This window comes from Bos indicus x Bos taurus, chromosome 18 (assembly GCF_003369695.1).
Source record: "Bos indicus x Bos taurus breed Angus x Brahman F1 hybrid chromosome 18, Bos_hybrid_MaternalHap_v2.0, whole genome shotgun sequence".
In the NCBI taxonomy this organism is placed as follows: domain Eukaryota; kingdom Metazoa; phylum Chordata; class Mammalia; order Artiodactyla; family Bovidae; genus Bos; species Bos indicus x Bos taurus.
The window spans coordinates 6,640,345-6,658,200 of record NC_040093.1 but is presented as its reverse complement, the minus strand read 5'-3'; the positions used below and the strand labels follow the sequence as shown (position 1 = coordinate 6,658,200).

At 42.8% G+C, this 17,856-nt stretch overlaps 1 protein-coding gene across 1 annotated transcript; it reads right to left on the bottom strand.

The window, feature by feature from the left end:
- Positions 1-579: 579 nt before the first annotated feature.
- On the bottom strand, positions 580-17,352 carry LOC113876109 (zinc finger protein 160-like). Its single transcript, XM_027514963.1, has 4 exons — positions 17,284-17,352; positions 13,241-13,317; positions 9,097-9,223; positions 580-3,831 (listed from the first exon to the last, which is right to left on the bottom strand). Exons 2-4 carry the CDS (start codon positions 13,274-13,276, stop codon positions 2,084-2,086), a joined length of 1,911 nt encoding a protein of 636 aa, XP_027370764.1. The 5' UTR covers positions 13,277-13,317; positions 17,284-17,352; the 3' UTR covers positions 580-2,083.
- Between the last annotated feature and the right edge of the window lie 504 nt (positions 17,353-17,856).

Here is a 17,856-nt window from a genome sequence, read left to right as displayed (position 1 = left end):
TTTTATTAAAGTATAAAGGAGATACAGAAACCTTCTGAAATAGGCATCAGAAGGGGGCAGAAAGAGTACCCCCCTGCTACTCTTCAGCTGGATGTTATATAGTCACCAGTAGTCTGTTAAGAAAGGAATGTCTTAAAACTCAGAATGGCACCAGGCCCTTCATCCATAAGATGTATTTTGGGATAATCTTGGCACCAAATGAGTCATCCTGAGCCATAAAACGATTGACTTGAATCTTGTAGAAAGGGCAGAATACTATACAAATAGTTTCGTTTACATAGATTAGGGGAACAATATCCGAGTATAACACACTGGTTTGTCAAGTAGGTTCTGAGCCATTAGGCGAACCGACTTGAAGACAGAGTCTGGGGTAAATGCACAGTACATTACCATAGCTTAAGACAAACATTTCCATAAGAAAAATGCATTGGTTAACTCAAGGTTTGAGAATAGTTAACCTCAGGTGAAACCAGGTGTCATTATAGCAACACAGTATTTTAAGAGAAACCTCCTTTTAAATTTGTATAGAGAAGGAAAAAAAATATCGCTTGTTTGTTTCCTCCTGCTGCTTAAAAGAGATAAAAATGTCTGACACTTGCAGCTTATTTCCTCCGTTTGGAGACCCCTGGCCTTCCTGCCTGTTACCCTCTCAATAGTAATATGGCCTTCTCAAGAAAACTCCACTAACTAAATACTTTACAAACTGAAGATACTGGGCTATCTTCCTACATGTCCTTCAGTTTCAACATATTTAATATACACCTCATGCCATAAGTTTCAACATATTTAATATAATTATTCTGCAATAGTATTGGAGGTTAATGTTGGAGAACTAAAGATTTATTTATTCCTAATATGAATTGTCTGATGTGTGGCCTGCTGTAAGAACTGGTCTAAAAACTTAGCAAATTCATTATATCTATAAGGATTCTCCCCAATATGAATTTCTTGGTGAATCTTGAAGACATACTGGTTTTTTAGAAGTGTTTTCACATTCAGTATAACTGTTCAGTTTCTGATCTGCATAAATTACCTCATTATGCCCAAAGTGTGAATATCTGATGAAAAATACTATACAACATTCATTACCTGTACAAGCTTGCTCTCCAATATAAATTCTTTCATGTTTCACAGATTTGAACTTTGGGTTAAAGTTTTAGTGTGCACATTATATCTGTGTAGTTTCTCTGAAAGACGTGTAATTTGAGGTCTAGTGCACATGGAGCCTGGATAAAGCCCTTGCCCACACATTTCCATGACTCCTCTTCATTATGAACTCTTGTTGTCAAATGCATCCAACTCAAGGTGAAACTTTTTCCACCCCCAATGCATTTGTAAAGTACGTTCCAGTTTGTGCCCCACCTTATGTTTGTAAGGTGTCTCTGCATTATGAATTCTCTGATGATGTGAATGATGAGGCCTGTTACTGAAGACCCGGCCACACATTACATTTATATGGTTCCCTCCATAAGAATTACCTTCTGGCCACTTAAGATTGACTGCACTCTAAATGTATGGCTTCTCTCCAGCATGAATTTTCTCTTGCTTTGTAAGAAATGAATGCCTTCCAAAACACCTGCCACATTCACGATATGGGTAGATCTCAATTCAGAATCAATTACCTGATGGTTACTTAAGTCTGAACATAGAATCAAAGCTTTGCCACATATAACACATTTGTGTGGTTTTCCTCCAGTGTGACTTTTCTGAGGGTCAAACAGATGATATGCTTTACTTCATTCATCACATTTGTAAGTTTTCACTGTAGTATGGATTCTCAGAAGATCTGAAAAGTGATTCCTGTGACTGAAGGCTTTGCACATAAATTACATGTCTATGGTTTCTCTCCTGTATGAACTGCCTAATGGTCAGTTAAGGCTGAACATGCATTAAAGGCTTTGCCACTCATTACATTTGTGAGATTCTTCTCCAGTATGAATTCTCCAATTAATTCCAAGGTGTGCAATTTGAGTAAGGCACACGTATCGTATTTACATGGTTTCTCTTTTGTATGAACCCTCTGATTGACTGTAAGGACTAAACTCTGACTAAAGACTTTGCCACACTCAGGACATTTGTAAGGTTACTCTCCATTATGAATTATTTGATGAACTGAAAAGTCGGTCCTGTACCTGAAGGCTGTGCCACACAAAGTACATTTATATGGTTTCTCTCCTGTATGTATTGCTTGATGGTAAATATAGGTTGAACGTGCACTATAAGCTTTGCCACACTCATCACATTTGTATGGTTTCTCTCCAGTATGAGTTCTGTGATGAACTGCAAAGGAAGCCCTGTACCTGAAGGCTTTGCCACATAAATTACATTTATATGGATTCTCTCCTGTGTGAACTGTTTGATGTTTAGTTAAGTCTGGATGTGCACTAAAAGTTTTGCCACACTCATCACATTTATATGGTTTCTCTAAAGTATGAATTCTCTGATGAGTTATAAGGCCTGAACTCTGACTGAACGCTTTGCCACACTCATTACATTTGTAGGGTTTCTCTCCAGTATGAATTCTCCGATGATTCCTAAGGTATGAATTTCGACTAAAGCACTGGCCACATACATCACACTGATATGGTTTCTCTCCAGTATGAATTCTCCAGTGGAGTGTAAAATAAGACCTGAGACTGAAGCCTTTGCCACATAAATTACATGTATATGGTTTCTCTCCTGTATGAAGTGCTTGATGTTTACTTAAGTCTGAACGTGCACTAAAAGCTTTTCCACACTCATCACATTTATATGGTTTCTCTCCAGTATGAATTCTCCGATGAATCCCAAGGTGTGCATTTCGAGTAAAGCACCGGCCACATATATCACATTTATATGGTTTCTCTCCAGTATGAATTCTCCTATGAACTGTAAGTGTTGCATTTTGACTAAAGGCTTTTCCACATATGTCACATTTATATGGTTTCTCTCCTGTATGAACTGCTTGATGTCTAGTTAAGTCTGAATATGCACTAAAAGCTTTGCCACACTCATTACATATGTAAGGTTTATATCCAGTATGAATTCTCCAGTGAACTGTAAAATAAGACATGTGACTGAAGGCTTTGCCACATAAATTACATTTATATGGTTTCTCTCCTGTATGACCTGCTTGATGGTCAGTAAAGGCTGAATGTGCACTGAGAGCTTTGCTATATTCATTACATTTATAGGGTTTCTCTTCAGTATGAATTCTCTGATGAACTATAGGTCTTGCATTTTGACTAAAGGCCTTTCCACATACATCACATTTATATGGTTTCTCTCTATGGATCCTTTGATGTCCAGTGAGTTCTGAGTCCTGAACAAAGGTCATGACACACTCAGTACATTTGTAAGGTTTTCCTGTGTGTGCTTCCTGGTCTTGTGCCAGTACTGAAGGGTGCATAACAGCACTCTCACATATATCAGAAATGCTGGTGCAGAAACTAGGAGTTCTCTGAAGTGGTAAATCTGACGTGCTACTGTTGATACTCCTCAGAGCTTGAATACATTCAAATGTTTTCCCTTCAGGTTGAAGTATCGGCAGTTCATCTTGAAAGCTTAATCCATGCCTATTTTCAACATGCTTATTTCCCACTGCAATTCTACTGTGCCGATCAATTTCGTTAGTGAGATTTTTGATCTGGGTTATAGACATTCCTTTGTAATTTCTTTCATCATCTCTCCCCTGACACTCAAATTCATGCAAATTTTCCTGGATCTCTCTGAGGAAAAAATCTGTGATTTCACGGCTTTCAGGTCTTCCCAACATCACTGTGTGAAATACTTCTCCTTTATCACTGTTTACTTTTGTCGGTAATTTCTGGCTTATATGTGTATCAGACATATCTACAAGATATAAAGAACCATAGGTATCCTATTAATTATAATTCATAAATAAATTCTTTCATGTTGAACACATGATCTTACACCAAAAGTGATACCCATCCTGAACAGAACTATGAATCTTCCCAGTGATGATTTTCAAAATAAAAGAAACACTAAAGGAATAGTGTTTAATAAAGAAAGAGTAATCAGGCTTCCCTGGTAGCTCAGTGGAAAAGAATCCGCCTGCCAATGCAGGAAACATGGATTCAATCTCTCACCTGGGAAGATCCCACATGCTGTGCAGCAACTAAGCCCATGAGCTACAACTATTAAGCCTATGCTTGGGAGCCTGGGAGCCACAACTATTGAGCCCATATGCTACAACTACACAAGCCATCACAACCTAGAGCCTGTGTTCCAAAATAAGAGAAGACAAGGCAATGACAGGCTCACACATCGCACTATAGAGTAGCACCTGCTCTATACAAATAGAGAAAACCTCGTGCAGCAACCAAGACCCAGCACAGCCAAATAAATAAATAAAATTTTAAAAATTAAAAAAAAGAGTGATCACCTGTAATTCAAATTAATTTTACAGTAGGCTAGTTTCAAATACCCAATGACAAAAACATTCATATAGTTCAAACCTATGTCAGCTCTCAAAGGGTATTATCACACCATGACCCCAAAGCACACTCTATTTGGCTTTAATTGGTAGTAAACATACTATTGTCTCATAATTGAGGAGGAAAAAAATACATTATACACAATATACACATATTTATACATAATTACATGCTAAAGAACGGACAGGGCTTCACAGGTTTCTCAGTGGTAAATAATCCACCTGCCACTACAGGAGATGCAAAAGACTAGAATTCAATCCCTGGATCTGGATGAACTTCTGGAGACAGAAATGACAACCCACTCCAGTATTCTTGCCTGAAAGAAATTCCATGGACAGAGAAGCCTGGCAGGCTACAGTCCATGGGGTCACAAAGAGTCCAATACCTCTGAAAGACTAAGTATGCATGCAAAGACTAGACAATATATTGTAATGGTAAATAATCCAAAAGAAACTAAATAATGAATAATGTAAAAAATAAAGAGCAGTTTCTTAAAGAGATGGGAATATCCAACTTACCTGTCTCCTGAGAAACCTGTATGCAGGACAAGAAGCAAAAATTAGAACCGGACATGGAACAACTAACTGGTTCAAAACTGGGAAAGCAGTATGTAAAGGCTGTATATTGTCACCCTGCTTATTTAACTTATATGCAGAGTACATCATGCAAAATGCCGGGTTGGATTAAACACAAGCTGGAATCAAGATTTTCAGGAGAGTATCAACAATCTCAGATATGCATATGAATCTACTTTAATGGCAGAGAGCAAAGAGGAATTAAACAGCCTCTTGATGGGGTGAAAGAAGACAGTAAAAAAAGTTGGCTTAAAACTCAACATTCAAAACACTAAGACCATGGCATCTGGTCCTATCACTTGATGGCAAATAGATGGGGAAAAAAAGGAAACAGTGCCAGATTTTATGTTCTTGGGCTCAAAAATCACCATGGATGGTGACTGCAGCTATGAAATTAAAAGATGCTTACTCCTTGGAAGAAAAGATATGACATACCTAGAGAGCATATTAACAAGCAGAGACATCACTTTTGCCAACATCAAAGCTATGGTTTTTCCAGTCATCATGTATGGATGTGAGAGTCGAACCATAAAGACGGCTGAGTGCCAAAGAATTGATGATTTCAAACTGTGGTGCTAGAGAAGGCTCTTGAGAGTCCCTTGGACTGCAAGGAGGTAAAACCAGTCAGCCCTGAAGGAAGTCAACCCTGAATATTCATTGGAAGGGCTGATGCTGAAGCTGAAGGTCTAATACATAGACTCCTTGATGTAAAGAGATGACTCACTGGAAAAGACCCTGATGCTGGGGAAGGTCAAGGGCAGAAGGAAAAGGGGGCAACAGAGGATGAGATGGTTGGATGGTATCACTGACTCAAGGGACATGAGTTTGAGCAAACTCAGGGAAATAGTGAAGCACAGGGAAGCCTGGAGTGCTGTAGTTCATGGGGTTGCAAAGTTTCAAACATGACTAAGTGATGGAACAAAAAAAGGAACAAAAGGGCAGTTTACAGTTGCACAAGAAACATAGCATTAGGAAATAAAGGATTCATTTAAAACAATTTTTTTGGGGGGGTCATACCACGTCCCTTGTGGGATTTTAATTCCATGACCAGGGAGTAAACCTAGGCCCAAGTAGTTAAAAGTGCTGAATTCTAGCCACTGGACCACCAGGGAGTTCCCTCATATGATTTAAAACCAAAACAAAACACACTTTTATAAATATCTGTTATAAATCTATCAGTATATTGACATATAGGCCATTTTATGACATTAACAAGTAGTTCATACCAGTTACATTGGATAATACATTCAGAAAGACCATCATCTCTAAATTAAAAAAATTAGTAAATGAAATATTCTCTACTTACACAACAGCCATTCAATACAGCCATTCCATATCTATACAGTAACCTTAACTTATCCAGTTCACTGGCCCCAACATATATGTGAAAGAACATGCTTTGGGGTTTCCTGGTGGCTCAGGGGTAAAGAATGCACCTGCCAATGCAGGGCCTATAGGTTCAAGTGCTGGTCTCGGAGCAGCTAAGCCTATGCTCTAGAGCCTGGCACCTGTAACTACTGAAGCCTGGGCACCTAGAGCCCACACACTGCAACAAGAGAAGGCACTGCAGTGAGAAGCCTGTGCACTGTAACCAGAGAGTAGACCCTGCTTGCCAGAAGTACAGAGAAGCCCGAATCACAATGAAGACCCAGCACAGCCAAAAATGAATAAAAAATAAATTATTTTAAAAATGTATTCTTATCACAAGAAAGGAATATACTTTGAAAACTTACTACCCAGAGTCAGAGATAACACTGTCAGGAATAAAATGCAAATTAACAACATACATGATATAATGTAGACAAAGGGACATATCACAATAAGCATGACAAAAAGTTAATGTATTTTTTACCCAAAAGTAATCTTTGAGGGAAATTCCCTGGTGCTCTAATGGCTAGGACTCTGTGCTTCCACTGTAGGGGGCACAGATTCCATCCATGAATGGGAAACTAAGATCCCAACTGCCTGTCGCATGCTGCAGCAAAAAAAAAAAAAAATTCCTGATCTTTCCTGTAAAAGAGGCAATATTCTACGCAACCTAACAGCACTAATATTCCAATTTTACAAATAAAGGCAGTAGACTCGTAGGAGTTATGTTTTCTCCAGAGTCTAAAGAATAGCAAGGCCATCCTGTATCAAAAAAGCTACTTTCCTTTCTACAGTCATAGCTTCATGGCTAAAATACTGACCAAATAGTGCTCAAATTGACTGTGATAACAGGGACAGATGGGCTGATAAGAATCTTGGATTTTCGCTCTGGGGAGACAGGGGTGTTGGTTTGATCAGAAGAATCTGAAGGGGTAAAGAAACTTCCTAGAGTGGGGGTAGGAGTGGGGGAAGCTGGGTTCATCCTCCCCACTGAGAGGCAGGGGGAGTAGAAGCGGACTAGCTGATAAGAGAGGGAGACAGAAGCGCTGGGAGGGGTGAAAGGCCACAACAGGACAGAGAATGGAGAGAGAAAGGGCAGTAGGCGACACTATTGAAGCTGTGGGCCAGCTCAATAGAGAGCCAACCTAAAAACTGAAGATTTGATCAGCTAAAATATAATTTGACATTGTAATGTGGACAATCATCCTCACTAATCACATAATTCTGTTTCCACTTGTAACTTCTCTTCAGACAATTTTAAGTTAGCTTTATGTACTTCACACTAGGAGAGAGGAAGATCCAGCCTCTCATCCAGCAGGGCAGATTCCTATCCTTTCTCAAGGGGCGAGAGTCACGAACACTCAGTAACTTCTAAGGGTTCAGCCCACTGAATTTAAGGTCCCAATTCTCACATAATCCAGTTAATACATCCCATTTATTAGCTAATGAGTAAAGATGAACTTTCATCTTGGAATAAAAACTTCATCAATCTTAATCTCTTCTTTTCCTACAGAGTGGCATTTTGTCTCACAAATCCTACTCACAGCACCAATTAATGTTTTGCCAAAAGTTTTCACGTTCATCTCAGGGTCAAAGGATTTATTAACAAAATAAGCCACGTGTGCTATACAAATGAAAAAAGTGAAAGTGAAGGTGTTCACTCGTGTCTGACTCTTAGTGACCCCACGGACTGTAGCCCACCAGGCTCAACCAGCCACGAAGTTTTCAAGGCAAGAATACTGGAGTGGGTTGCCATTTCCTTCTACAGGTGATCTTCCCAACCCAGGGATCAAATACGGGTCTGTGCATTGCACACAGACTCTGCCATCTGAGAAACCAGGGAATCCCTATACAAATAAATAATACATAATATAGATAGAATTATCTAGCTGACTCTCAATATACTACCATTTAAAGCAAAGAGAAATAGAAACAGCAGAGGATACATCATCAAATTGGCTTCTGACCAAGATCCAGACTCAAACAGTGCTGGGAAGTCCCAGGACACAGCACATCTGGAGTCTCAATTGGGAAAATGTCCCAGGCAGTGTGTCCACTCCATGGATGAGACTTCAAAGATTGCAGTTCGAGGTTACTGCTTATAATCCCAGGACATGAACTGATATCATCATCAATCTGTGAGGAAACAGCAGCTCTGGTTTCACCTTAATGCTGTTTGTTTCGTCTTATAAAACTTGGATGCTGCTAAGCCTGGGGCTTGGTTGGTCAGAGCACCTCCAAGGGCTGAACAAACTCAAGATTTGTCCCCTAACTTATTTATGGTGCCACAAGCCTTGCACTCACAGCAAGCAGTCACGGCACTCACAGTCAGGGTGTGTCCAGACAGGTTAGAAGGAAGGTCAGAGGAATGCACTGCTTTGTTTTGAAGCCTAAACAAGACTATTTATTTAATTTCCTTAACATCCTGGTGGCTCTATGCCTGCAAATACAGGAGGCATGGGTTCAATCCTTCACAAGTTTGAAATCAGCTTTATCAACACTCAAGCATGGGGAAAACTCCTTGTGTATCCCACAGTGGGCGGGTCACCTGAAGAAAGGACAAGTTTGAACTCCCGATGCCAATCACGAAGGCTTACATGTGAGAGTCAACAAGGCTTTGATCTCAGTAAGAAAAACAGAGGCTCCCAAGAGACACAGAGGAAACATGCAGAGGTACCCCAAAGTATATCACCACTTTGGAAGGAAGTGATCCTCACCCACAGACAGCAGGATCCTGAGGGTCTCCACCATCACGTCCTTGTACAAGGTCCTCTGGGCAGGGTCCAGACATTCCCACTCCTCAGGAGTGAAATCTATGAACACATCCTTGAAGGTCAACTGTGTCTGAAATGAAAACACATTTCACCAACAGGCCCTGAGGAGGGTTCTTATTTTCACAGAAAAGGAGAAGTGAAACAGGTAAGGTCAATTCAGCTGAAGTAATAATATTCTGATAGATCCATGCAAATCTATTTGGAGCAAATTGGTGGTGTCTAATTTAATTTCCTGTTTTTTCATAAGATGATGATATCCTCCAATCAACATGAAATTTGTCATATGTGTGGACATGAAAAACAAATTACAATCAACAGTGGGTTGTCTATGCAGAAGTGTTACACTCAACACACTGAGTGACATTCACTATCTAGATGAGTTACAGCAAGACTGGTGTCTTCAGAGACAACAAAGTCCACAGTGGCTTTAAAAGAACACACACTGTGATGAGGCTGACATCATCACACTGACCAGAGGTGTCTCAACACTTCATACACACTAAGCATTACTCTGAACTCTTTACACATATGAACTTCTCATCAACGTAACAGCACGTTAGAGAAAGATCTGTGTCCACCTTACTGAGGAGAAAACTCTGTCACTCTAAGAAATTACTCAAGTTAAATAGTTAAGAAATGAGGCAACAGCACTTGAGTTCAGGTGGCTGGGAGAGATAACTGAACTGAAGGAAATAAACAGTTAAGTAACAGTGTAAAAGACCATCCGCAGAGAGTTCCCAGAGAATACAGGAAACAAGTTCAAGGAAGCTGAACTGCAATGAACAGTTAAGTGATCACTATACAGAATCACCCCCTCTGCCTGCTAATCCACACAATGTCAGTAATCTTACTACTATTTACATCATTCATGTGATGAGGTAGAAAAAACTTAAGGTCATGAAATACACTTAAGATACAAGTGCAACTGCTACAAAGCATAAAGCATATTTATCACATGATGTTTTATAATAAAAACCATGGAGTTACATATTTATGCACTCATGCATGCACATGTAAACAAACAGCTGACTGAAACAAGAACAGTTGTCTTTTTTCTTTCATTCAATCAAAATTTAGTGACAATCAACTCTGTGTCCCAAATTGGGAATACAGCAGTGAACATGACGGAGCTTACAATCCAGCAGCCAACCAGCCAGTTACATCCAGAATTTTAACATCACTATTGTTATATGTGCTCTGAAACAGGCCTGGTGCTAAGACAAGATTCAACAGAAAGTCTTGACCTACATAAAGAAAACAGACGAGGTCTCCATGAGGAAGAAACACTTAGGATTGGCAAGGTGGGAAATGGAAGAGTTTTGTAAGCAGAGAGAACAGCCTGAGTGCTGGCTCTGAGGCATGAAGATATTTAGTGAACAGAAAGCCAGCCAGTGTGACTGGGACACAGGGAACAAAGAGTGGTGATGCCAGGTAGAGGCTGATTTCTACAAGGTCTAGGGTTTAGAACTTTATTCCAAAAGCTACTGGAAGTCACTGAAGAATCTGTAGGAAGAAAGTTACAGGTTTAGATTTGTTTTTTTGAGCTCACTCTGTTGTGTGTGAAGGTCACTGTTGTTCAATTGCTCAGCCGTGTCAGACTATTTGCGACCCCATGGTAGCCTGCCAGGGTGGCCATTTCGTACTCCAAAGAGTTGCCTTTTGACACATTCTGGGATGATACTCCCATTTTCTTTTACTTGTATATTTCAGCATCTTTGGGACATTAAAAATCAATCAGTTGTACGTCAATAAGTTTGTCAGCATTCTATGTCTTTTTTAAAGCTTATTTGGTTATGCTGGGCCTTCGTTGCTGTGAGCAGGCTTTCTCTAGTTGCAGCTGCAGTGCCCAGCTCCTCATTGCAGTGGCTTCGCTTGTTTTGGAGCACAGGCTCTAGACAGTGCGGGCTTCAGGAGTTATGGCTCCTGGGCTCTAGAGTACAGGCTCAGTAGTTGTGGCACATGGGCTTAGTTGCTCTGAGGCATCTTCCAGGATCTGGGATAGAACCCGTGCACCCTACATTGGCGGCCACATTCTTATCCACTGTACTACCAGGGAAGTCCTCAACATTATCTTATTGTAGTTCAAAAAAATAAAAGGATACTAGTTCAAAAAAATAAAAAGTAATACAAGCAGAACATAATATACAGAAGATTTATTCTAATGTGTATAAAATACCTGTGTTTAAAAATAATATCAAAGCTTCCCTGGTGGCTCAATGGCAAAGAACCTACTGGCCAATGCAAGAAACATGGTTTGTTGCCTGGTCCGGTAAGATCCCACATGCTGAGGGGCAACTAGGTTCCTGAGTCTCAACTCCTGAGCCAGAGCTCTAGAGCCCAGCAGGTGAAACTACTCAACCAGTGCACTCTAGAGCCTGTGCTGCAAAATGAGAGAAGCCAATGCAAGGAGAAGCCCCCACTGCAATGAGAGTGGCCACCACTTGCCGGAATGAGGGAAAAGCCATTGAAGCAATGAAGATCCAGTACAACAAAAAAAAATATATTAAAAAAAAAAGTGACTTTATCCTTAATTTGAGGTATGTAGTTATGTATGTGTATGAGTACACAATCAAAATTTTATTATTATAGTCCATTAATGAAATATTTAATTAACATTAGGAAAGTTGGGGAATTCCCTGATGGTCCAGTGGTTAAGATCCCACACTTCCACTGCATGGTTTTGGGTTCAATCCCTACTCACAGAACTAAGACCACCCAAGCTCACCATGCAGCCAAAAAAAGAAAAAAAATTAGTAAACTTGATTTCAGTTTAAATGAGAAAAGGTAATGAAACACTCAATAGACCTGAAGTCTTTTTCTCAACTTTCCATTCCATTGCCAAACACTAAGATTTTTAAGAGATGTGCATTTAGTTTTATTTATTATTTTTTAAAAATTTATTTAATTAGAGGCTAATTACAATATTGTAGTGTTTTATCATACATGGACATGAATCAGCCATGGGTGTACATGTGTTCCCCATCCTGAACCCCCTTCCCACATCCCTCCCCATCCCATCCCTCTGGGTCTTCCCAGTGCACCAGCCCTGAGTGCCCTGTCTCATGGATGAAACCTGGACTGGCATTCTGTTTCACATATGATAATATACATGTTTCAATGCTATTTTCTCAAATCATCCTACATTCGCCTTCTCCCACAGAGTCCAAAAGACTGTTCTATACATCTGTGTCTCTTTTGCTGTCTCACATAGTTATTGTTACCATCTTTCTAAATTTTATATATATGTTAGTATACTGTATTGCTGTTTTTCTTCCTGGCTTACTTCACTCTGTAATAATAGGCTCCAGTTTCATCCACCTCATTAGAACTGATTCAAATGTATTCTTTTTAATGGCTGAGTAATATTCCATTGTGTATATGTACCACAGCTTTCTTACCCATGTGTCTGCTGATGGACATTTAGGTTGCTTCCATGTCCTGGCTATTATAAACAGTGCTGCGATGAACATTGGGGTACATGTGTCTCTTTCAATTCTGGTTTCCTCAGTGTGTATGCCCAGCAGTGGGATTTCTGGGTCATATAGCAGTTCTACTTCCAGTTTTTTAAGGAATCTCCACACTGTTCTCCATAGTGGCTGTACTAGTTTGCACTCCCACCAACAGTGTAAGAGGGTTCCCTTTTCTCCACACCCTCTCCAGCATTTATGTACTATAAAAAGTCAGATCTAATTCCCCCTCTTTTCCAGATTTTAACAAGTATTGTGCACACTAATACCTGACTTCCACATGCAGCTTCTTTACCCTCGTTGACAGAGAGCAGACAGCACATCCAGATGGGCCCTAAGCAATCCCTGCTGCCCAACAGCACTGAGACCCCGTCTCCAACCCATGGGTGAGAAGCCCTGCCTAGGACGGTGCCCAAGGGAGCCTCCTCACAAGGGCTGGGTCACCAGATCATGGGGAGACGGGATCTAAGTGGAGATGATAGGCCCTGAGGGAAGGCCCCGGGTGAGTGTGCATGTACAGGAGTCAGACAGGACACTTCAGAGTCAGACACTATTAGCAAGTCCAGAGAAGGGCATTTCAGGAAGGACAGACTGAGAACCCACTGAGAATATGACCTTACCTGAGAAAGAGGGATTCCTGACACATTTTCTTTCATCTTCTTGGCTTCTTCCTCAGGCAACACAAGTTTTCAGAGGTCTATCATGAAAGTGGAAAGCATGCTGTTTAATGCTTAGAGTCAACACAGCCCCTTCCTGAGCCCCAACCCCACACACAGGGAAGCCCTCACCATGTGGAACAGCCTTCTATGGCCACTGTCTCAGGAGGGACTCAGGACGGTCAATTCCCACACAGAGTCCAACATGGGACTTTCCCACACTTTCCCTCGGATCACACTCCCCTCCTGGTGAGGTCTCATGCACACAGCAGCAGGGGGCACCTCTGGTGACCCCACGATCCCCATCAGGTCATACAGCAGGCCCTGGTCCAGCCCCACTCAGGGCAGAGCGCCTTCCCCTGTCCCAGGGCCTGATCTCAGTTTCAGAAGTGGAGGCTAAGAGCCCTGGTGCTCAATGCAGGATCCAAATTGGAATCATCTGCGCCTCTGTGCACATTCCTGGGGCAAGGCCCCAGATGAGAACCCAAGGAGCGTGTCTGATGGGGGAGAAGCAACTAACTAAAGGGGTATGTGTACATATACCATACACCACGTGACCATGTGACATATGTGTACACAGTGCAATATTTATCACAATCCACAAACGAACACATCCATTACCTCCAAAATCCCATGTTCTGTGTGTGAAAACACTGACGATGTACTCTCCTGACAAATTCCCAGTATGCACTAACAGAATAGGATTAACTACGGTCAGCATACTGCACATACCTCCCCAGGACTTACTCATTTCACACCTCATAGTCTGTACTTTTTGCCCAACATCTCCCACAACAACGCTTGTCTCACACACACCCATTCACTGGGTTCATCAAAAGGTCCACTCTTGCTCTCACAATCCTCCTGGAGACCTCGACCAAGCTTCCCTTCACCTTCTCCCATTTTTCTACCTCTTGTCCATGCATGGTTGAAAAAGAGCAGAGACCACTAGGTGTGCGTATTGCAACAGAAATCCACCCAAGCTGCAAATCCAAAGATGTTGGGACTGAATATGGAAGAAGAAGAACCTGGTCCTCTTGGGAAAACCTATCAGCGACTGTGGACATTATGTAGCTCAGAGATACACAAACTGAGTTCAATAAAGAAGTCACAAAACGAGAGAGGCCCCAATCTCACTGGCTCCTGTTCTACCTGCTCACAGCTAAATGCAAGATAACCACAGTAAACTCAGCATCCGCTGCAATGGGCACATGAGCTGCTGGAAGGCAAAGCTGCTGTCCAAGATGGAAACTTAGAAGACCTGGGGGCTGTAGTGAGCAGTGACACTGCAGACTAAAATATGGGGATACCTCAAGACACTAGATCAGGCTTCTTAGGACTCTCACATCTTTTTCCTTTGAGTAATAAGTCTCCACATGGGGTAAGGATCAATTAGAGTTGAAATGTCCAGAACAGATATGGGAACCATCATCACCTACCCTGTAACCTCCATCTCCCCTGAGAATTCTTCAGCCAAACACACATTCATAGTCTGTGAGATGTTGTAAGAGAGATGTTGCACACATCCTGGAAGGAAGAGGAAAATGGGACATCCTTCAATGAAGGGAAAAGAGGAAACATTCCAAATAATCAAAGGAGAAGGCCATCTCTGATGAAGGTGATTAATATAGAGGCAGTAAATCTGGTTAACATGACAGCAAATATCAAAGGAGATGGGGAGACCTCTCTGGCCTAGACCTGAAGGAAGAGAAAGAGCAAGGGCAACAGTGATACAATGACCAAAGCTAGACGTTAGCAACTAAGATCCGAGACAAGAAGGTTTTGGTGTCTATGAACAAGGACTAAGTGAATGTGACCAGGACAGACTGACCATGAGAACGGGTCAGCTCCCAGGATGGGGCTGGAGACCCTGGCAGAGACCTGAGGATGACAAAGGGCTGGGGAGCCACCTAAGGAGTTAGGATGCTTCCCTGAGGACACAGGGAAGCCAGCAGAGGTGAGAGTCCTCCCTTCACATCGACCTTTATTCACAGAAGACGGTTCATGATTCTCTCTGACTCTGAGCCTATGCTCCCACCTCCATCCTACTATTGTCCTTTTTCATGTTGCAAGACTGGGATCCATTTCAAATTCTAATACTAACTGGGCAGTCCCTCCAAGAACTGCCACACACCCAATTTAGCCAATCATCTCAGGGGTCACTGTTCCTCAGCTTCTGGACCTGACGGAAACATCATCAGATCAACTCAGCTTACTAGCTGTGAGATCACATAAAAGAGAGGAAATTGGAGTATCAGACTAACTGCTTAAATTATGTCGTGACTCTTAAGCTCTACTCCACACCAGGAAAAGGGAAGGGGCTGATCCACCTCTGACAGAATCAAGACACTGCCGCAGCCTAAACTTCTATAGCCTCTGCACATGGATGTTATCTTTTAATACAGATAATTACAAAATGCACAGACAGAAGTTTTGCAATTCTCATTTTCATCTGTATAATTTAAAAAAGAATGTCTTAAACTTAGTAGATTTTAAAGCCAAAAATCAATGTATCACAATTTAGTAATTCTTATACAATCAATTCAGCACTCGTCTGGATCTAGTCCCCTGCCACACCTGCACAATAGTTGTTTCCACTTCATCTGGTTTATCTGTTTCCCTACTTCCTTCTCCGTCTCCCTTTCTCTTCCCCTCTGCTCTCCTGCTGTGCCTGTCCTCCTCTCTACTTCTTCCCTGACTCCCATCCGGCCTCTCTCTGCCATCTGTTCACCGTCAAGACGCTTTCTCTCCAACCTCCCTGGTGATCCTCAATCTCCCTGTATTTCAGCCTTTCTTCCTCCATCTCTGGCCTCCCTTCCTCCCAACTCTCTGGCACCCCCAAGTGGCTATGCTTCCTTTCAGCTTCCTTTTTCAGCTCCTCCAACCACTAGGAGCCTCCTTTCTCTCCCAGCAGGATATTGTTTGTAGGTCAAGGTCCCAACTCTTCTATCCCCTTTGCGGGCTCTCTGTGTGAACTGCCTCTCCACTGTCGCCCTCTTTGGGACCCCTGATTCACAACCCCTCTCCCTTGAAGGTTATAGAAGGGGGCGGCAGAGGACGAGATGGTCAGAGAGCATCCCTGACTCAACGGACACGAATCTGAGCAAACTCTGGGAGAAACAGGGTTCGCAAAGACTGAGACGGAACAACACCTCCCTATCTTCCTCACCTTTAACTCTCAGGAAATCCTGCTTTTCTCTAAACTTTTTCCCTAACCTCTACCTTCAAGGCCCATTGTTTTTCATGCTGTTGTCTCTTCACAAGTTCCTCACAATCCTCTTCATTGCCATCCCTCCTCCCTCATGTTTTTCATTTTCTATTTCTCTAGGAGTCGCTGTCTCTGCTTCTCCTGACAACCCCTCGCCCACTATTTACACAGATGGCGACTGATTAAGAAGCCCGGTTCCCGCAAAAGCCAACCAGCAACGGGTGGAATTTGGGACGGAAGAACACGTGGCTGGCGCAGGTCACCTCCCCCGACACCGGTCAAGGCAACGTCACTATGAAGAGAAAGCCTACGGGGCAGAAACACCGGCCTGAGGAGACGCGAGGACAGAGGGGCTGGGAGAGAAGGTGTCTCAGCAGTGGGGCGGGCTCTCCAGAATCCCAGGACCCGGGAGACAACGCGGCCTCTCCGGGAGAGGAGAGGTCGGGGCCGTCGGCGCGGCCAGGGGTCGAGAGGATGAGGCTAGGGACCGCGGAGCTAATAAACCCACCTCGCCGAAGAGAATTGTATGTGGTGTAGGAAGGGCAGAGGGGTCAGGAAATGGTTTGAAGCAGGAAAGAGGTGCGAAACGCAGCATCTCTGTGGACCAAAAGCTGGAAGCGGCTTCAGAGCGACTTTAAAGCAAAATGGAGGCGTCCCTTTGGCGCTCACCAAGACGTCTGAACTTGCTGGGGATGGTGGAACGGGCGCAGGGATTTAGAGTCACTAGCGAACTTGAGAATCGGGGTAACGAGGAAAGGAGACTGAAGGCGCAGGTTCGATTAGAAACAGAAATACTCACGCTGAGCTGAGAGACCTCCACTTGCCGCGCTCCGCTTCCGGGTTTGGGACTCCGCGCACGCTCAGTGAAAGGGCAGAGCGGCTTGGGGGTGGGGACTCAGAGGAGCCAGGTCGTCGGGGGGCGGGGCGTTGTTGGGGGGCGGGGCGTTGTTGGGGCGGGGCGTTGTTGGGGGCGGGGCGTTGAGCGAAGCCGAACACGCGTGGGGACATCGGGAGTGTGAGGAGGGGCTTCGAGGCGTGCAGTGCCGGGCCTCCGGAGGCAGTGGGCGGGGCGGGGCGGGGCGGCGCGAAACAATTCATTACTGTAATCACCTCTTTTTTTTTTTTTTTCCTGTAATCACCTCTTAAGGTGACTGCAGCCAGAATATTAAAACAGGCCTGCTCCTTGCAAGGAAAGTTATGATAAAACCAGAAAGTGTTAAAAAGAAAAGGCATTACTTTGCCAGCAAAGGTCCCTATACTCAAAGCTATGGTTCTTACAGTAGTCAGGTAGGGATGTGAGAGTTGGTCCATAAAGAAGGCTCAGCATAGAAGAACGAGTGCTTTTGGATTGTGGTGCTGGAGAAGAGTCTTG